This window comes from Molossus molossus, unplaced genomic scaffold, assembly GCF_014108415.1.
Source record: "Molossus molossus isolate mMolMol1 unplaced genomic scaffold, mMolMol1.p scaffold_m16_p_10, whole genome shotgun sequence".
Classification (NCBI taxonomy): Eukaryota; Metazoa; Chordata; class Mammalia; order Chiroptera; family Molossidae; genus Molossus; species Molossus molossus.
Window position 1 is genome coordinate 3,656,789 of NW_023425345.1, and position 19,107 is coordinate 3,675,895.

The 19,107-nt window shown below is 40.4% G+C and overlaps 1 protein-coding gene and 1 non-coding gene across 16 annotated transcripts in view; one reads left to right on the forward strand and one right to left on the reverse strand.

Annotated features, from left to right (window-relative positions):
* The window catches only part of TNRC6B (trinucleotide repeat containing adaptor 6B), a 281,369-nt gene that overhangs the window by 15,623 nt on the left and 246,639 nt on the right, over nt 1-19,107 (reverse strand). For 12 of the 15 annotated variants that reach the window (XM_036252298.1, XM_036252295.1, XM_036252297.1 and 9 more), the window contains 9 exons: nt 18,077-18,208; nt 17,737-17,832; nt 17,411-17,591; nt 11,865-12,002; nt 9,362-9,538; nt 6,726-6,872; nt 6,370-6,465; nt 1,174-1,398; nt 671-741 (listed from right to left, as the gene is read on the reverse strand). In XM_036252298.1, the coding sequence (XP_036108191.1) occupies nt 671-741; nt 1,174-1,398; nt 6,370-6,465; nt 6,726-6,872; nt 9,362-9,538; nt 11,865-12,002; nt 17,411-17,591; nt 17,737-17,832; nt 18,077-18,208 (1,263 nt within the window). The remainder of the gene's footprint in view (nt 1-670; nt 742-1,173; nt 1,399-6,369; nt 6,466-6,725; nt 6,873-9,361; nt 9,539-11,864; nt 12,003-17,410; nt 17,592-17,736; nt 17,833-18,076; nt 18,209-19,107) is intronic. The other 3 variants (XM_036252301.1, XM_036252303.1, XM_036252307.1) reach the window with 3 other exon arrangements.
* Nucleotides 3,480-3,542, forward strand: LOC118624844. Its single transcript, XR_004958508.1, has one exon. It is a non-coding gene; the product is annotated as a U7 small nuclear RNA (small nuclear RNA).

The following is a 19,107-nucleotide window of genomic DNA, read 5'->3' on the forward strand; positions in this document are numbered from 1 at the left end:
AACATAGTGCTGCTGCAAATGTGTCAGTTATCAAGCAACCAATGTGAAGGGACAGTGGCGCTTTGGTAGAAATGAAGTCCCACCACAGTACAAACAACCCAGAGGGCATATTCTGAGGACGGAAATGAGTAATGCCATCTACATAGAAGAGGGTAACACAGAAAATTAGAAGTACCCATGAGGCATTTAAACTATGAAATAGACACGTTTGTTCTGCAGAGATAGATGGTTAATTATTTATGGAGCAGAAAATCCATTAATATCGAGCTTCAGGTCTTTGATAACTAACACAGAAACAGGTAACTGTTTTTGCATGTGGTTAAAACACTTAAACAGCCATCTTCCATTTAATTCTAGATTCTGACAAACGGCTCTACACAGCAAATTATCTCTGTTAAACAGAATTCACCAGACAGTAACGCCCCATTGTCACTATTTTATAAAGTACATGTGTTAACATCACCACAGGGCAGGCATGACACTGAGTGGCCAACACCCCCTCTTCACCAGTAGGCTTTAAGCCTTGGGTGGCAAGACACACCCTTGGCAGGCTGGACCTCTCTGCAGTGACCAGGAAATAAATGAGTTTTCATATCTATCCACATCTCTGAGTTTCTCACTCTTAACACAATTAAGTCCTATCTAGAAAATCACAAGAAAGCATGATTACCTGTGGAGTGAGATTGTGAAGAACCAGCCAGTAACTAGGACGAACTGAACCACCATCACTCCAGGTAGAGGCTGTAAGCAACCAGAAAAAGGATTAGAAAGAGCCATCAGAAAATTTAAAAAGGCATGAGTGAGAAACATTTTGATATAGCCCACATGCTTCTCTCTTTGTATAAATCACTGTGTCTTTTCCACTGCACTCCGATCTTTATCTTGTCACTGAATAGCCAGCTCTCTTTTCCTAGACCTAGACCTCTATGCACTATTATGCCTTTGCTGTAAGAAAACATTTTCCTCCTAGTGCTCTCACTCTGTTTGTCATTTTTACTCCATCAGTACCTTGGGAATTCCTGGGTCCCTTTGCCTTACGCTGACTATAATTTTCCACTCAAGAGATACTTTTTCCTCTACCAGTCAACCTGAATTTCATCTCTTGCAAAGACTTCATCATGTCTTCACCATTTGTGTTAACATAAGATGCTCCTTTAGGCAGATCCTTCTCACCCGAGGCAAGCCGTGAGTCCTGTGTCCCCCACCCCCTGACTGATCGTGGTGCTGTGCTGCTCCAGGGAGATGATGGTTTGGGGTTGGTCAGACCAGGAGGTGGGCGGGGCAGCGGTGTAGTGTTCCTTGAGGAAATATGGTTTTTCCACATCTTGTTGGAGAGATGAGTGGGGTTGTGTCCTATGGGATCTGGGGACCATGTTGATTTGTAATCAGGGAACTTTGCTGTAAGAAAATTAAGAAATAAGGTTAGATAGGTCACCCCTGTCACCAAATGCACATAAATTTTGTGTACACACACACACACACACACACATTTAATTCTAAAAATATTTTAAAAGGAGCAATACAAAATATTGTTCTTTGAGCTTATTAAACATAAAATTTTCAATGACCTCAACTCTGAACTGACAAATTACCAGATGGACTAAAGACTTAATAAGATAACTAATTTCCTACTGCTTTCTTAACTAAACACAATCTGAAAGAGAAGATAAATTTAAGGAAAGGATTCCTGAAGCCGTTAGTCTTACAGATATAGAATGTGAAACCTGCCTGGCTGGTGTGGGTCAGTGGTTGAGCATCGACCCATGCACTAAGAAGTTGCTGGTTAGATTCCTGGTCAGGGCACATGCCCGGGTTGTGGGCCTGATCCCCAATGTGGGGCATGCAGGAGGCGGCCAACTGATATTCTCTCTCATTGATGTTTCTATCTCTCTCTCCCTCTCCCATCCTCTCTCTAAAAATCAATAAGGGAGGGAAAAAAAAAAAAAAGAATGTGAAACCTAGTGGAACTAAAATATTCTATAAATACTTACTGACTTACTGGAACATACACTAGAAAATTACACTTTTCTTGATCCAGAATATTAGATAATATTCAAACAGATTTAAAAAATACAATCAACAAATATTCACTAAGAGTTTACTATGTTTTAAGACGTTAAATCAGTATGTGGGTAATAGAAACAGTTATTCTCAAGAACTTAAAGGTCAGATTGAAAAACAGAACAGACGAGTAACAAAATTGGTAACCCCAGGCAACATCATATATGTTCAATACACAGAGGAGAAAGACAATGCTGGGCTATTATCAAACACTTTGCAAAGACAGGTCTTAAAGGATTTACATAAACAGATGGGTTCAGAGAGACTGGAAAATATAAACCAAGGTTCAATTTACACCTTTTCTGTACCAAATATGTTTCTCCTCAGTTCTGGGTGAACAACATTTCACAGGGGCAGAGAAGTAAAGGAGGCAATAAAGGTAGGCTGGGGACTAATTAGGATACTATCAGGAGATTTTGTAGTAGATTCAGTATGTAGTGTTTAAACTAGGGTGCAAAACCTGGTGACAGCAAACAGAATGGAACAGAAGACATGGATAAGAGAGAAATGACGGCAGACTAAACCACTTGGGGACATCATCACTGCCTGGATCCAGGGAACAAGGGAGAAATGAAAGAACGAGAAAATACTGAGATTTTGTGGCTTAGTGATTCATGGGAAGAACATCACTAGGAAAAATAAAGAGTTTAGTTAAAAAGAAAAGATAATTTTGGAGGTATGACAGTATATGTTCAGTTTTAGACATGTCTGGGGTGATTCTTAGGTCATCTCCCAGGTGAATGTCCAATTGTAGACAAAAGATTGAACAGTTCAACCTAGATACAGGAAGTAACAGGAATAGAAGAGTTAGGTGAAAATGAGTTTTTCCATGTAAAGGAAGAAGACCTATAAAAGTATAATGTAGGCACCTTGGCAGGTTTGGCTCAGCAGTTACAGCATTGGCCCATCAACCAATGGGTCACAGGTTCGATTCCAGTCAAGGGCACGTACCTCAGTTGCGATTCATTCCTGGTCAGGGTCGTGAGGGAGGCAACCAGTCGATGTGTCCCTCTCATGTTGATGTTTCTCTCTTTCCCTCCCTCCTTCCCACTCTAACTGAAGATAAATAAAAAAATATCTTTGGGTGAGGATTAAAAATAAAAGTATAATGTAGGATAGTAGTTATAAACAGCAAATACTGAGTTGACTCCTTTACACACTAACTCAGACCTGAGGCAAATTTTCTCAACCCTTTGAACCTTTTCTTCATCTATAAAATGGGGATAGTCATGCTAGTGTGGCTCAGTGGTTGAGCGCCGACCCATGCACCAAGAGGTCGCCGGTTTGATTCCCGGTCAGGGTACATGCCCAGGTTGTGGGCCAGATCCCCAGTGGGGGACATGCAGGAGGCGGCCAATTGATGTTCTCTCTAATCGATGTTTCTATTTTTCCCTCTCTCAAATCAATTTTAAAAAAAGGAGTGCTTATAGCTCTTTTTGAATTTGTCTAGTAGGCCTTCCGGTTTTTACCGGAAGGCTCAAAAAAGAAAAAAAATAGGGCTAACACCAGGGTCTTTCCCCAGAGACTTTAGTAAAGGTAAGATAAGAATTCATGCTGAGACCTGGCAGGTATGGCTCAGTTGATTGGGCATCTTCCTGTGCACTTAAAGGTTGCCATTTCAATTCCTGATCATGGCATTTGCCCAGGTGGCAGGGCTCAATCCCCAGTAGGGGGCGTGCAGGAGACAGCTGATCAATGTTTCGCTATCACATTGATGTTTCTCCTCTTTTCTCTCTCTCTTAAAAAAAAAAACAGAATTCATGCTGACAACAGTGTGGTGATAGCTAGAGGGACAGGGGGTGGGGGGAGGGGAGGTGGACAAAGGCGGGAGGGGGAGGAGGGGGGGTTGAGGACAGGAAGGGACTTTGCTTAGAGTGATCAGCACATGATGCAGTGTGCAGGTGATGTTTTACTGAGTTGTACACCTGAAATCTGTATAGTTTTGTGAATCACTGTCACCCCAATAAATTAAATAAAAAAATAAAGAAAGTTTGAGATAAAATACTGAGTGGTGGGGCAACACATGCAGTGAAAGAGGGCACACTGGGGAGCTAAACACGGGACATCTGAGTGAAGCCTTCTAGATTAGCCTGGCTGCCATCGACTATAATTCATGAGACACCTCAGCTGACCCCGGCTGCAACAGAAGAACTGGCCAACTAGGCCCTGCCCAGACTTCTGATCCACTGAGTCATCAGAAATAAATAAGTCACTGCTGTTGAAAAAAATAAAAAAAGGAATTCATGCTGAAGGCTTAGTTGCTGACTGGTTTACAGGATCATTCAATAAATGATAGATTACTGTTACACTGTTGATATGACACAGACATGGAAAGAATAAAAATAGAAGACAACTTGTAAGGTCACTAACTTGCAGTGTGTTAGTAGATATCTAAAGATTTGTTTTAGAGAAAGACAAGTATCATATGTGGAATATAATGAATGTAACAGTGTGAGGAATGGGGCAGTCCCAGAGACATGAAAGTGGGGTACAGACTGTCAATCCCCAGAAGAGGGGGTGGTGGGGGAGAGATAAACCACAGAACTATATGCATGTGTGCATGAACAATGGACATGGACAACAAAGCTGGGGACGGGGGGGGGGGGGGGGGAGGAATCAGTGGGGGAAAAAGGAGAAACAACTGTAATAAAAATTAATTAATTTTAAAAAATAATAAAAAGCTAAAAAAAAAAAAAAAGATTTGTTTTATTTTTACCTTTGCCTGGACAAAGAACAGAACCCTTAAAGACTTTAATGGCTTAAGGTCCAACTTTTGCAAAACCAAAGTGCCAACTACTAATGATATGTAAGGTATTGTGTTGAGTGACTTCAAAGGCTCTATTATATCCCATAACTTTTCTATTCCCCATTGTCTTAAAAAAAAAAAAAATCCCATGTCCCAGCCGGTTTTGCTCAGTGGTTAGAGTAGGCCCACGGACCAAGGAATCACGGGTTCGATTCTAGCCAAGGGTACGTACCTCAGCTGCAGTTCTTTCTGGCCCTGGTCAGAGTTGTGCGGGAGGCAACCAGTCGATGTGTTTCTCTTGTGTCGATGTTTCTCTCCCCTCCCACTCTCTCTCCCTTCTACTCTATCTGAAAGATGAATGGAAAAAATATCTTCAGGTGAGGATAAAAAAAACAAACCCAAAACAAAACCACACAAAAACAAACAAACAACAAAAAAAACTCAACAAATGTTTTTGGTAGAATTAATCAAGGGCACTTTTTATCCCTTGGCCCTTAGCCGTTTTTTTTTCCTTTCTTTTTCATTGTTACTTACTAATTTGAGGGAGAGGAAGAGAGAGATGGGAAGAGATGGAGAGAGAAAGGGAGGGAGAGGAAGAGAGAGTAGTGAGATAGAAACATTGATTTGTTGTACTACTTATTTATGCATTCATTGGTTGATTCTTGTATGTGCCCTGACCAGGGATTGAACCCGCAACCTTGGTGTATCAGGACAACGCTCTAACCAACTGAGCTACCCAGCCACGGCTGCCCTTAGCCTTTGTCTGTAAGTGGAAGAAGTTTTAATTTTATTTTTTATTTATTTTTATTTTTTAAATTAAAAAAAAATTTTTTTAATAAATATGCAGGAGTGGGCATACTTTATTTATTTTATTTTTGTTGGTATGTGCCCCTAGCGGGAATGGAACCTGGGATTCTCTGGTCCGAAGGCTGATGCTCCAACTGCTGAGCCAAACCGGCCAGGGCTTTTATTTTTATTCTTTAAACATTTTTATTATTTTTTTTAAGAGAGAGACAGTAACATTGATATGAGAAAGAAACATCGATCAACTGTCCCCTGCAACTCCCCCACTGGGCACTGAGCCCCCAACCCAGGCTTGAGCCCTGACCAGGAATCAAACCAGGACTTCTCAGTCCAACGTTCAATCCACTGAGCCGGCTGGAAGGATTTTTTAGAGAAAAGCAAACTGTTACTGGCTGCCTTAGGAATAACAAAATGTACTTAACTGGTTCTTCCCATGGCCCTTGGTTCTCTTGGCAGAATGGTTAAAATAAAAGCAATTGTGCCATCAGGATATAACCTCTGCTCTCTCAACACTGACAACTCCCTGCAATTATGTCACCATCTGTCTTATTCTAAAGCTGTGTGTGTTTCATCCTGCCTCTCTGACACTTGAAGCTCCTCGAGGACATTGCCAATACAAGAGTTGTGTCTCCATCTATACTAACATATGCTATTTAACTACTTATAAAAGTACTCCTTAAGAAATAAATGCCAATTTCCTTTGTAAAAGGGAACCTGAAAGTGCTAAGCAAAAGGAAACAAATAGGTCACACTCATACCTGAAGTGCTATGAACATTGGTAAAGGAGTTGTCAGAGGCACTGTAGGGCCAGGCACCAGGTGAAGGCAGCGAGGTGTTGAGGGAAGAATTAGACCCTTTGAGTGACAGATGAAAAACAAGATGAAAATATTGTAGAAAAATGTTAGTATAACAAGTGAAACATGGAAGTATTTTATTTAACCTACAACAGAAGAGTGAACATAATATACCTAAAAAATAAATGTGGAAAGCTTTATGTTCTTATGTTTTCTGGTTAAATTATTAGATAATATAGCAAGTATAAATGAAGCCACGGCTTGACAAATTTAAAAATGTTGGGTGCTGAATCAATACAAGGGATGTTTGACTTATTTACCTGTGGTGTTATCCCGCAGAAGTTGGTGATCAGTATCTACAATGGGAGATGTGGCTGTACCCCCCAGCACACTTCCTGGGGTGACATAGGGATCAGATTCAGGGTCAATGTTTTGGATACCTTTCCATGGCACTCCTGGTTGGAATTCTGAGAGAAAAAGCACAAGTATTAGCGGTAGAAGGTACAATGAAGTTATTTTTTGATATAAGAAATAGATCTATAAAAAGTCTAAATATTCAATCTATTTTATTTCATATTTTCATCATAAATTTTTTTTTAAATATGTTTTTATTGATATTTTAGAGAGTGAGAGATAGAAACATCGATGTGAACCCTGGCTGGTTTGGCTCAGCAGTTAGAGCGATGGCCCACGGACCAATGAGTAGCGAGTTTGATTCCGGTCAAGGACACATACTTCGGTTGCAATTTGCCCTGGGTCCTGGATGGGGTTATGTGGAAGGCAGCCGCTCGATGTGTCAATTTCACATCAATGTTTCTTTCTCTCTCCCTTTCTCTCTCCCTCCCACTCTATCTGAACAAAAAAGGAAAAAAAAATGTCCTAAGGTGAGGATAAAAAACAAATTGAAAAAAAAAAGAAAACATCGATGTGAGAAACACTGACAGGCTGCCTCCTGCATGCCCCCTAATGGGGATTGAGCCTTCAACTTAGGCATGTGCCCTGACCAGGGATCGAACTGGGACCTCTCACTCAGTCCATGGAACGATGCTCAATTCACTGAGCCACACCAGCCGGGCTCGTCATAAAATTTTTTAAAAATTCAGCTTGAAAATATACACTGTCAGCAACACCTTTGTGTCAACATGTCAATCTTCTCTGTCTATGGCTGTGAACTTGATGCCAGAGCTCATCAGTGCCTAGTCCCAGAACCTGCTCTTCCTCCTCCTAGGGAAATTCAGGTCCACGGGCAGGAAGCCAGAATTAAGTAGACTGGTGCTTATGAGAACTGATCAGGCATCTAGGACAAGAACTAGGAGAAAATCTTGTTGGAAATCAGTGACTTCTCCCACTTATCTCACCAGAAATTGGCTCAGAGGCACATAAGAAAACACAATACAATTGACCACTACTACGTGGAACATTCAGGGACAACCAGCAAGAATAATATGGCTTATCATGAGAAGGCGTGGAATATGTATAAATAAGTGTTTACAATTTTTTATTGGTTAATTTAAATCATATTTAAAGCTATGTAATAGTGTTAATAAACTTTTTTAATTTTTTTTTTTCATTTATTGATTTGAGAGAGAGAGAGAGAGAGAGAGAGAGAGAGAGAGAGAGAAACATCGATGAGAAAGAACATCAACTGACTGCCTCCTGCATGCCCCACACTGGGGATCAGGCCCACAACTTGGGCATGTATCCTGACCGGGAATAGAACCGGTGACCACTTGGTGCATGGGTTGACACTCAACCACTAAGCTACACTGGCCAGACTCTATAAACTTTCATTTTTCTAATCATGATGAGGGAAAGTAACATGCATCATACACTGACAACAGACATAATATAATAGGCCTACTTTAATAAAATGAAACTACATATTCATATCACAAACACAATTACAGAGAGAGGTTTAGAAGGACATATACCAAATTATTTTTTATTTCTGCTTTACTCCATTTAAATTTTTTTCTACAATAAAAACAGGTTATCTATATCAAAACAAAGAGAGAGAGAAAAGAAAGCAAGTAACGAATATTCTCATTCACCCACTACTTCGAACCTGGAACCTAAATGATAATAAATACTTGCTTAAAAAAAAAATTGCCCGGCCCTGGCTGGTTTGGCTCAGCGGTTAGAGCGTCGGCCTGCGGTCCTGAGAGACCCGGGTTCGGTTCCCGCGGTTGCAGTTTGTCCCCGGCCGTGGTCGGTTGTGCGGGTGGCAGCCACTCGATGTGTCCCTTCACGTCGATGTTTCTCTCTCTCTCTCCCTTCCTCTCTCTCCCTCCCACTCTATCTGTACAAAAAAAAAAAAAAATTGCCCAGCCCGTGTGGTTCAGTGGATTGAGCGTTGTCCCATGGGCTGAGAGATCCTAGTCCAATTTCCAGTTAGGGCACATGCCCAGGTTTTAGGTTCAATCCTCCGCAGGAGGCAGCCCATTGATGTTTCTCTCTCACATTGATGTTTCCATCTCTCTCAAAAAAACAAAAACAAAAATCAATAAAAACATATTAAAAAATAAACAAATCATTTCAATGGATAGTTCAGAAGAATCCAAGTTACAAGGTATCCTATGGCAAATACATGCCAAGTCCAGGCTGCAGTCACCTTCTTTTATGCCCTGTTTTGCCTCCTCTGACTTCCTTCAGCGTATTCAAGTCTGTGCAGTATTTGCTACATAGTAATTTACCTTGTAGGTGGTTCAGTGTCATTACCTTATTTTCTTGACTGAATGCTATAGAGCAGAGACTCAATCTAATGAAAATTTTCTATCTTCCCACAGCTTAGCACATGCCTTGTTTCTATCAGACAATAATTACTGAATGAAAACAATGAAAGTGGGTGCCTTACTAAATTGGGTGGCAAAAATAATCTGTTCAGAATCTGAAATTAACAATTAAAAAACAAATGATGTCTCAGAAAAAACAAAAACAAACACTTCCTGGACAATACCTGGAGGCCAACTGGCATTGCTGGATTTACTTCCAATTTTATTCGTTGGTGGAGATTTGGCAGGTAACCAGCTATCACCAGCAGGACCCGTATGGCCACCCAGTGTGTCACCTGGGATGATATCAAACTGGTTGTATGGTGACCCTCCTCGGGTCTTACCAGGGGCCACTATAGCGCCTGACAAAAGAAAGAGGAAATTAATTCACACTTGGAAAGGAGTCCTGCGAACAGAACTTGTCAATTTTTTATTTAGAGAAACTCAAACAAATACCATATTCTGAAGCTTATGTAGTAGAAAGAGTATTAGAAGGAGAGGTCACACTTGAGACCCAGTATATAGTTAATAAGCTGGATGACCACGAATAATTCATTTCACTTTTCTGAGCATTTCAATTTCTCACTCATGCACACAGCACTATTTTCATTTTTGAATGTTCCTTTCAGTTTTAAAATTCCATAGTCTTATGAAGTTAACTAAACTTTCATAAACTACAAATCATGCCATTATCCCTACAGTTTCTACACGAATAACTTGAGTGTGAGAAATAATAAAAACATTAAATAATTTACAGCATATAAAGTTTTTAACTACATTTGTACTGATACTACCCACCCAAGTTCTTCAGTGTTGATCAGGCCTAACTTCACTGGAAGAAGCAATATTAATGTAGGGAAGTCCCCTGGAGAGAAAAGCATCTGTAATTGCTTTAAATTCCAAAGCAGTGAGATGGAATTCCTGCCTAAGGTCTTTGCCAGCACAAGACCAGCAGTGAACTCTGCAGCTCTGAGATCCATTGCCCCACACATGAAGAACAGCAAATCCTTTGTAACTACTTTCCTGAGAGCATTTCAGTGGTTTAGTCAGTGCCCGCTTCATACATTTTATATGCCACGAGGCAGGAAAAAAAATTAAAAGCTTAAAATTCCCTTAAACTAACAAAAATGAGCTTTACTTGAAATAAAATTTTCAGCTTCTGTGAGAAACCATTCTACCTATTTCTCAAACAAATTTTACATGCTGTTGTCATGTCTGTCAATTGATCTATTCTTAGGATCCTATTTACGAACTCATAAAATTAGTTCTAAGGCAATGTATTAAAATATTTGTATAAATATTGATTAAAATAATCTGTTTGGTTTGGCCTAGCAGGAGTATTATCAAATCTATCTCCATACTCAGCTAAGAAGTCACTGACTTTCTGGAACCTCTAAAAGAAATTTGATTCAAGTGAAGAAATTTGATTACAGTGAAGTAGCAGAACATGAAAAGCTGGATTCCCTTGGAGATTGCTTAGGAAATGGGAAAAAATATTATCTGTTAAGTTCTAAAAAAGCAAGTGGCTATTTTATCTTCGAGCTACCCTCTCACATGGCATTTTGAATGTACTGTCACGCACCTATCATGTCTTTGGGGAAAGAAGCAGGGAAGTGCCTGAAGCTGCAGATGTTGGGCTTGGGTCACTAAGTTCAGAAACAGATCTTATAGTTTCTACACATTGTTCTTGATTTTGTGCCACAGAAGGCAGAAAGCAGGCAGAGAGCTCCAAGTGGCCACTTCAACAGCCTCTGGATGGATACATTTTTAAGAGTCTTGTGGCCTGGCTGGTATGGCTCAGTGATTGAACGTCGACCTATGCACCAAGAGGTCGCCAGTTTGATTCCTGGTCAGGGCATATGCCCAGGATATGGGCCAAATCCCCAGTGAGGAGCATGCAGGAGGCAGCCAATCAATGTTTTATCTCATCAATGTTTCCATCTCTCCCTCCTTCAAAAAAAAAAAAAAAGAGCGTCTTATAAAGGAATCCTGGAAGGCTTCAGACTGCAGGAGCAGTCCCACACCTATTTATGCTTGGTTCTCATAGAGAGTGGAGTCCAAGTGAATTACTGTCAGGTGAAAGAAACAAAGCTGAAGGAAGACTCCAAGACCTTTTATCTGTCTTACAGGGAAATGGAGAAGCTCCTACAGAGAATTATGGAGATGAAGGGCTGCCCCATACTTATAGCCAAAGCCTGAAATGCCCTCAATTGCTGTCCAGTAGACCCTGTAATTCATAAAGAACAAGAAAGCTTTGTGGGAAGTTCAAATCTCATGTATTTATCTGTTAGTCATTTCTTGGAGACTGAAAGGTTCAAAATCAATATGATAGATATTTGTTGTGATCTTTTGCACCTAAAAAAAAAACCGATTCTGTTCTCTCAGCCAATTCATTAGGGTTTTACCCTAATGGGTACTTAAGTTCACTTCTACTACCTTCAATTCCATCACGCAGCAGGAGAGAAATTTTGCTCCCTATAATTAGAAGTAGCATTTTAAGTTTCTTATAATTTGAAATACACATAATTTTCCTCCATAGGTGACTATAAGATTTTGGGAGAAAAAAACCAAAAGGCTTGCTAAGACAAAGCTAAAATCCTGTGTTGTAAAATAATTTTACAGGACACTTCATCAAGGCCTGCTGACGATCAGAAGAGCTCCAACTCATAATGCTTTGCTTGCTCTTACCATTTTTGTGCATATTGGCTTCCTGTGTGGCTACAGAGGGCAGTCCCTCCATCATGGAGGTCCACTGTTTAAAGCGAGACTCTGTTCCAGCCTCCTTCCCACCAACCATGCCATAGTCTATGCCGCCAGAGCTGAAGCCTAAAACAGAGAACCACATTTTATGTCTTTCTATAAATTTCTAGTATCAGTAACAAGAGTTCTGAAGCAGAACCCATGAATAGCTTCATTTGTAACTTCAAGACTAATTCATAAGGAGTTTCACTCAGAAACAGATATTTTCATTTCAAAATACTGATCTTGGCTTTTGCTTGCTAAAAACATAATGGTTCTGTTAAGGTATGAAAATGTATGCCTGCCATGTAATTAAGACCATTTCACTCACATTAATTTAGCTGACATTTGAGTCAGATAGAATGTTGGGGCCAGAATGATTCTCCAACTGAGATGAAGATGTTCACACATCAAACTAATACGGAATAAAAGCTGCTGTGAGGTTGTGATAAGGGTACTAGGGGAGGAGAGGCTTTGCAGAAGGAAAATTTGATCTAGGACCTAGGGTAGGTATGCAAGTAAGTCAAGGAAACCAGGTACATGGCTCTAACTCACGACATTTAAGGAATGAAAAGAGTCCAACATGATTCCAATGACTGGCTAACTATGGATGAAGTGAGGCAGAGTGGCAGAGATGGGGGAGAAATGAAGGGTCAGTCATGTCATGTAACGTATTTATTTATTTATTTTGGTTAATCCTCACCCAAGGATATTTTCCATTGATTTTTTTTACAAAGAGTGGAAGGATGGAGGGAAGAAGAAAGAGAGGGAGGGAGGGAGAGGAAGAGAGAGAGAGAGAGATTGAGGGAGAGAGAAAGAAATATGGATATGAGAGAGAGAGAGACATTGATTGGCTGCCTCCTGACCCCTACCAGGGCGGGGACTGAACCTGCATAGCATGCCCTTGAAAGGGAATTGAACCTGAGACCCTTGGATCCACAGGCTGATGCTCTAACCGCTGAGCAAAACCGGCCAGGGCTCATGCAGGGTCTTTATATATCAGGTAAAGAAGTTTGAACTTTTGCCTAGCTGGAGTGGCTCAGTGGACTCAGTGTCATCCCATGGACTGAGAGGTCCCGGTTTGATTCCCGGTCAGAACACATGCCTGGGTTGTGGGCTTGATCCCCAGTGGGGCGGGGGGCATGTAGGAGGCAGTTGATCGATGTTCCTCCCTCACACTGATGTTTCTATCTTTTGCTTCCTCTTTCTCAAAAAAAGTCAATGAAAAATAAAGTCAATTAAAAAAAAAAAGTTTGGACTTTTTTCCCTCTAAGACAGAAAATAAAAAAAACTTGAGCCCTGGCTGGTTTGGCTCAGCGGTTGGAGCGTTGGACTGCAGTCTGGAGAGACCCGGGTTCGGTTCCTGCTAAGAGCACGTATCTTGGTTGCAGTTTGTCTCCAGCCCTGGTTGGGTCATGTGGGTGGTGACCACTCGATGTGTCCCTTTCACGTCGATGTTTCCCCCCTCTCTCTCTCTCTCTTTCCCTCCCACTCTATCTGAACAAAGTATCAAAAAGTGTCCTCGGGTGAGGATAAAAAAAAAAAAAGGAAAACTTGAAGCAGGTGAGAGAGAGATAACTTGGTTTGTATTTCTGAAGAAGAATTGGTGCCCTGGCCAGTTTGGCTCAGTGGTTAGAGCATCAGCCTGTGGTCCGGAGAGACCCAGGTTCGGTTCTCGCTAAGGGCATGTACCACGGTTGCAGTTTTTCTCTGGCCCTGGTTGGGTTGTGTAGGTGGCAGCCACTTGATGTGTCCCTTTCATGTCGATGTTTCTCTCTCTCTCTCTCCCTCCTACTCTATCTGAACAAAAAGTGGAAAAGTGTCCTTTGGTAAGGATAAAAAAAAAAAAAGGAAGGAAGAGAATTGGCAATGTGAAAACAGGGTAGATGAAAGTTAGGACAGAATCTGAGAGATCAATTTGAAAGAAGCTTTTATGCAGTGATAAAGACCTCAAAGCTTGAATAGATTGTAGTAAGAAGTTCAGAATTTACTTTGCCATGAGCCCCCAGGTAAGCCTTAAGTGACAGGCTTCTCACAAGAGTTTTGGTGGATAATGTTTTCCCACTGCACAGGGCTGGACAGGTGAAAGACAAAGTGACAGGTTCATTGATGGATTCTTACAAGGTACATCATCTATTTTGGATCAGAATGTACTTAATATTTTTTTCAAACCAACTTTCATGAAAAGTAAAATAAAGGACTAAAATAAAGAAATGAAACAGGGAAGGGGAAGAATAATGAATAACCAGAAAGACCTTTAAGAGCCATAGTAGGTATAGCAACCCAGATAGATGATCAGGGTTTCCCACCATGCTAAAGCTCAGGTAGCCTAAAGGAGCCAAAAGCCAATCTATTCTTATTCTAGAATGTGTAGCTCTGGCCAAAGCAGACTCCATGTTGTATCCATTTTACCTCCTACCATCTGCTGGTGTTTTACTGGCCCCTAATTACCATTTATCCAAATCCCACTGTGGGTCCAGGTCATGTTTTTCTCCCCTGTGCTTCTCCTAGTTGTCAGATACAGTTTTACAAATGCATAATAAATCAAGTTGAAAATGTTGCTATAAATATAAAGAACTCTGTTCCTTCACACTGTTTGTAACTGACATCACTAGTCCAAGTATTTGAAGGGTGGAGACCAGAAATACTTGGTATGAACTGGAAATATTTCAAATTAAACACTTTTTAAAAAAAAAAGGTTTAAGATATTTTCTTCTTTTGTCCCATGTAGCTGAGTTGAAATGATTGGAGGGCAGGGAAGTTGAAAAGAACAAGGGCTTTCTCTGACACAAGCTTTAATGGCCTAAGTTTGTTGCTCCTTGGGCAAATTACACCTCTACCTTTGACAGAGAAAACCAGCCCAAGGTGCTTGGATTCCAGGCCATCTGAAAGCTGGTTCCAGTCACTGAGAAAGAGCTTTTGAAAATAACCCAGGATTCTGGTGAAGATTAAAAACAAGAATGTAGGGATTAGTAAGAGGATAAGGAACCATTCCTTGCATGTTAATTTTACTTAAAGTTGCTCTAAAATGTCTCTAAAATTCATGGTGAATTAAATATATTAAATTTCAGCTGTTTAGAGTTCTTTTGTGACACATGAAGTGTAGAAAATTAATGAGTTTTAAATCTTAGAAGAGGGGAGAGTCTGAGGAGACCATCTAAACAAACCTTAAGCAAAGTGGGCACTGTTCTCATTAGAAACTTGAGGATCAAATGCCACTAAAATATGGCAGCATCATAACTAAATAACAAGTTTTGCTAAGGAAAAAAAATCAATGGGGTGAGAGGAAGAACAGAAGATATAATTGTCTTGAAAGTTTCACCCTACAAACCCAAAACCATGAGAGGGGGGAAAAAAATCAGTGCAAGGTTATACATAACTCTGTTTTTCTCAATGTCACATAGCAACAGGCACAATGTTAGGATACAGAATGCATTCAACAAGTCTGGAGGGAAGGGGTTCTGGAGCTGTGCTCCAGTGGCTACATTAACAGAAAGCAGAGGTACATACTACTTTCAACCTTTAGGCTATTTATGAGCTATCGTGCCTCAAAACCCAGGAAAACACTGACTTCATTATACTTGCTCATTAAAACCAAACTTGCTTCATCCACCAAGTAGACTACCTGTAATTCTCCAGCTCACCAACACTTTAATTCAAATCAAACAACCTATTTAGTTCAATTTAATGAACATTTAAGAAGAGCCTAATTTGTGCCAAGTTCTGTGTTAGCAGCTGAGGTACAGAGACAAGACATGCCCCATGCTTTCCTAAAGACTCATTTCACCAGGATATCCCTTTTATCTATCTTATCATTCTTACAAAAACAATCCTTTGTGTATCTTATCTGTCCTTTCTCCTGCTTCCACAAACCCTAATTCATCATCTGTTTATCACTACCACTTGGTTCAGTGCTTACCATCTGGAGGAAACTCTCAAGTGATCACTCCTTCACTCCCTTTGTCTGTAGTTCTCTATTTTCTGCTACTCCTTTTGCGGTAGATTAAAAAACAAACTACTACCTGGCCGGTGTGGCTCAGTGGATTGAGCGCTGTCCCATGGACTAAGAAGTCCCAGTTCAATTCCCGGTCATGGCACAGGCCCAGGTTTTGGGCTCCACCCCCAGAAAGGGGTATGAAGGGGGCAGCCGATTGATATTTCTCTCTCTCACATCGATGTTTCCATCTCTCCCTCCCTTCCTCTCTCTCTAAAGAAAATCAATAAAAACATATTTAAAACAAAAACAAAACTACTGCTTTTGTATTAAACAATAAATTATAAGAGAAACAAATCACCCACTGCTGCCCATTTAGCCCAATGGTTCTAATTCATACCTACATGTACATGATATTGCCACATTCATAATCCCAGGATAGATACAAATTACTCTCCTGCTATTTTAATAATCACTGGGTATACAATCTATAATATTCATAACTCTACTTTTCACTGGGTATATCACACAGAACTATTATAAATTTTGATACATTTAAAAAGTAAGATTTTATTGGAAATGCATTTTCTATTATGATAAGTGACTATTTCCCAATTAGTTCAGCTACTATGAATGACTATGACTTATTACTAAAATGAGACCAAATTCATGTTACTCTATGCCTATTTTTAGTATCCAGGATCAAGGAGTCCTTGAAGTCTCTGCTCTTTTCTGCATGTGGACACCCCAGTAAGGAGTCGGTACCTCACAGAACTAGAACACAGAGAGTAGGGTCATTTGTCCAGGGTCACTTTGTCACCTAGGAGCATGGATTTCAGGTCTCTCTCTTATTTTTGAGTTTGCACAGGAGAGGACCTTCTTTACCAAAATAAAATCTAAATGTGAATCTGAGAAGAGACCTGCTGTGTGGTACCTTTTTAATTTTTAAAATTTTATTTTTAAATCACTGTTGCCTCACTGATTGGATTCTGCTTACAACATGTTCCCCAGTTCAGAAAGCGCTACAACTTGCCTGCCAACAAATTCTTTATGAATGTCAAAGGTGTAACCTTTCTTGTGCTAATTCTATTTAAATCAGATGAAATACAAATACCAGAAGAATTTTATCAGTTTGCCTTATAATTTTAATTTTAGTTCTCCATTTTTTCAAGAGAAGGTAACTTTATCAGTCGAGTTAAGCACCTCAACTTGTAATATATTTTAATAGATTATAACCTTAGGCACATGCAGCACTCTCACAGTATGTACAAATATTTAAACCTGCTTTTAATAATTCCTACTGGGGAGCAGATTGCCATTCATAGGTATAAAAGATTGCTTTGTGGTCAGAAGTTGGAGCCCTGTCTCTGCTTTTTACTAATTGTGTGGTAAGCTTCTGAAAACCGTTGGAACTCTTGGATATTGATAACTCAGATACCTCATCTGTAAGACAGGGATGACTATCTAGACTTTGTATGGCTGTTGTGAAAACAGAGGGTAATGTAGGTCCAACCCCGAACATAGGCTTTAAAAAAGGTAGTTTTTATTACAAACAACTCACCGGAACCATATCCAGGTATTGGCCCTTTGGTTTGAAGGTCTGGGAGCCCCACATTCAGAGTGTTGGGTACCATGTTGTCCAAATGTGGCTTGGGCCCAACAGGATGAGATGGCGAATGCTTCATGCTAGGTTGCCTCTGCTGCTGCTGCTGCTGCTGGAGTGCACTCACCATTCGAGCCAGCTGGAGGTAGGCAGTCCAGAGCAAGAAGGCCCAAGGGAAGACAGACACACGATAAGCCAACGTCCTGAACTTTGCTATCGAAAAGGTTAAACAGAAATGCACTCCTCACAAAGAGCACTAGAGGAAGCCTTCCAATCCCATGTACCTGCTGCTCTTGCTGCTGGCGCACAGCTTGAGAAAGCTTTCTCTGGTTCTGTAACAACTGCTGCTGCTGCTGCTGCTGCAAGAGAAGCTGACATGCCTAGGAGGAAGAAAGAGAGAGGACCTAAGTTTCCTACGATGGACTCACTGAGGACATTGAAAGGGTCTGTGTACTGAAGGACAGTCATTGAGTCAAGTGTCCATGAGGAAAGTACCACCAAGTTTTTGGTCTACTGGTCATATTTACCCCGAGTGGAGCACACACAAAATGAAGCATATCAAGTTAAAAGAAAAGGGAAAAACACATAATCTTTTCAGTTACAGGAGGAAAATCTGCTACTTACCAACTGAAACTGGGGAATCTGTGGAAGCTGGCTCAGCATGGCAATTTGTTGAGGAGATAACTGGGGCCCCACATTGAAAAGACCTGGATTCAGGCCACTGTTGGGAAACTGCTTGAGCATTGAGGCAGACACCTAGCCAAAAAAAAAAAAGAACTGCCAGAAGTTACCAAAATAAATTACTTTTGTGTAAAAAGAATCTTAATAGATCTAAAGCAAGAGTCATTTTTTTCCTTAAAAAATATTTATGAAAAAAATATTGAATGACTGGGAAAAATACACCAAAGTGTTAACAATGGTTATCTCTGGGGATATTGTATTGGCTTTAAAATTCTTTTCTTAGACTTTCCAATTCTTCTGCAACAAAAATGATGTTTTACAATCAGGAAAACATCTGTAAGACAATATAACGTTTGAGAAATTATTACTCAAAATGTGCCATAAAACAAAATATATCAAACTGCATAAAGCTATTAAATAAATGCTTAGAAGAATGTATTTCTGCTATACAAATAAATATATCAACTTATACACAAGAGACACTGAGTTTCAACTTATAATTTCTCATACTACTCAGAGTTGCCTAGAAGGTCAAATGGCTCAGCTGATTCTTCACCTGTGGTTTTCAGGAGTGAGCTAGGTAGGATAGGCTGCAGGCACCATAAGAGACAGGACTCCCTCCATGTTTGGACTGCTTGTTTAAGATGTTTTTAACTGCTCGGCTGGTGTGGCTCAGTGGATTGAGCATCGTCCCATGGACTGAGAGGTTCTGGTTCGATTCCTGATCAGGGCACATGGCCGGGTTACAGGCTCAATCCCAGTAGGGGGTGTGCAAGCAGCATCCAATCAATGTTTCTCTCTAACATCGAAGTTTCTCTCTCTCTCTCTCTCTCTCTCTCTCTCTCTCTCTCCCCCTTCCTCTCTCACACACACACAAAAATCAATAAAAACATTTAAAATTTTTTTTAAGATGCTTTATCTGACCTGCATTGAGTTTCTCTACCCTTTCTTTCATTGAACCTATTGAATCAGCT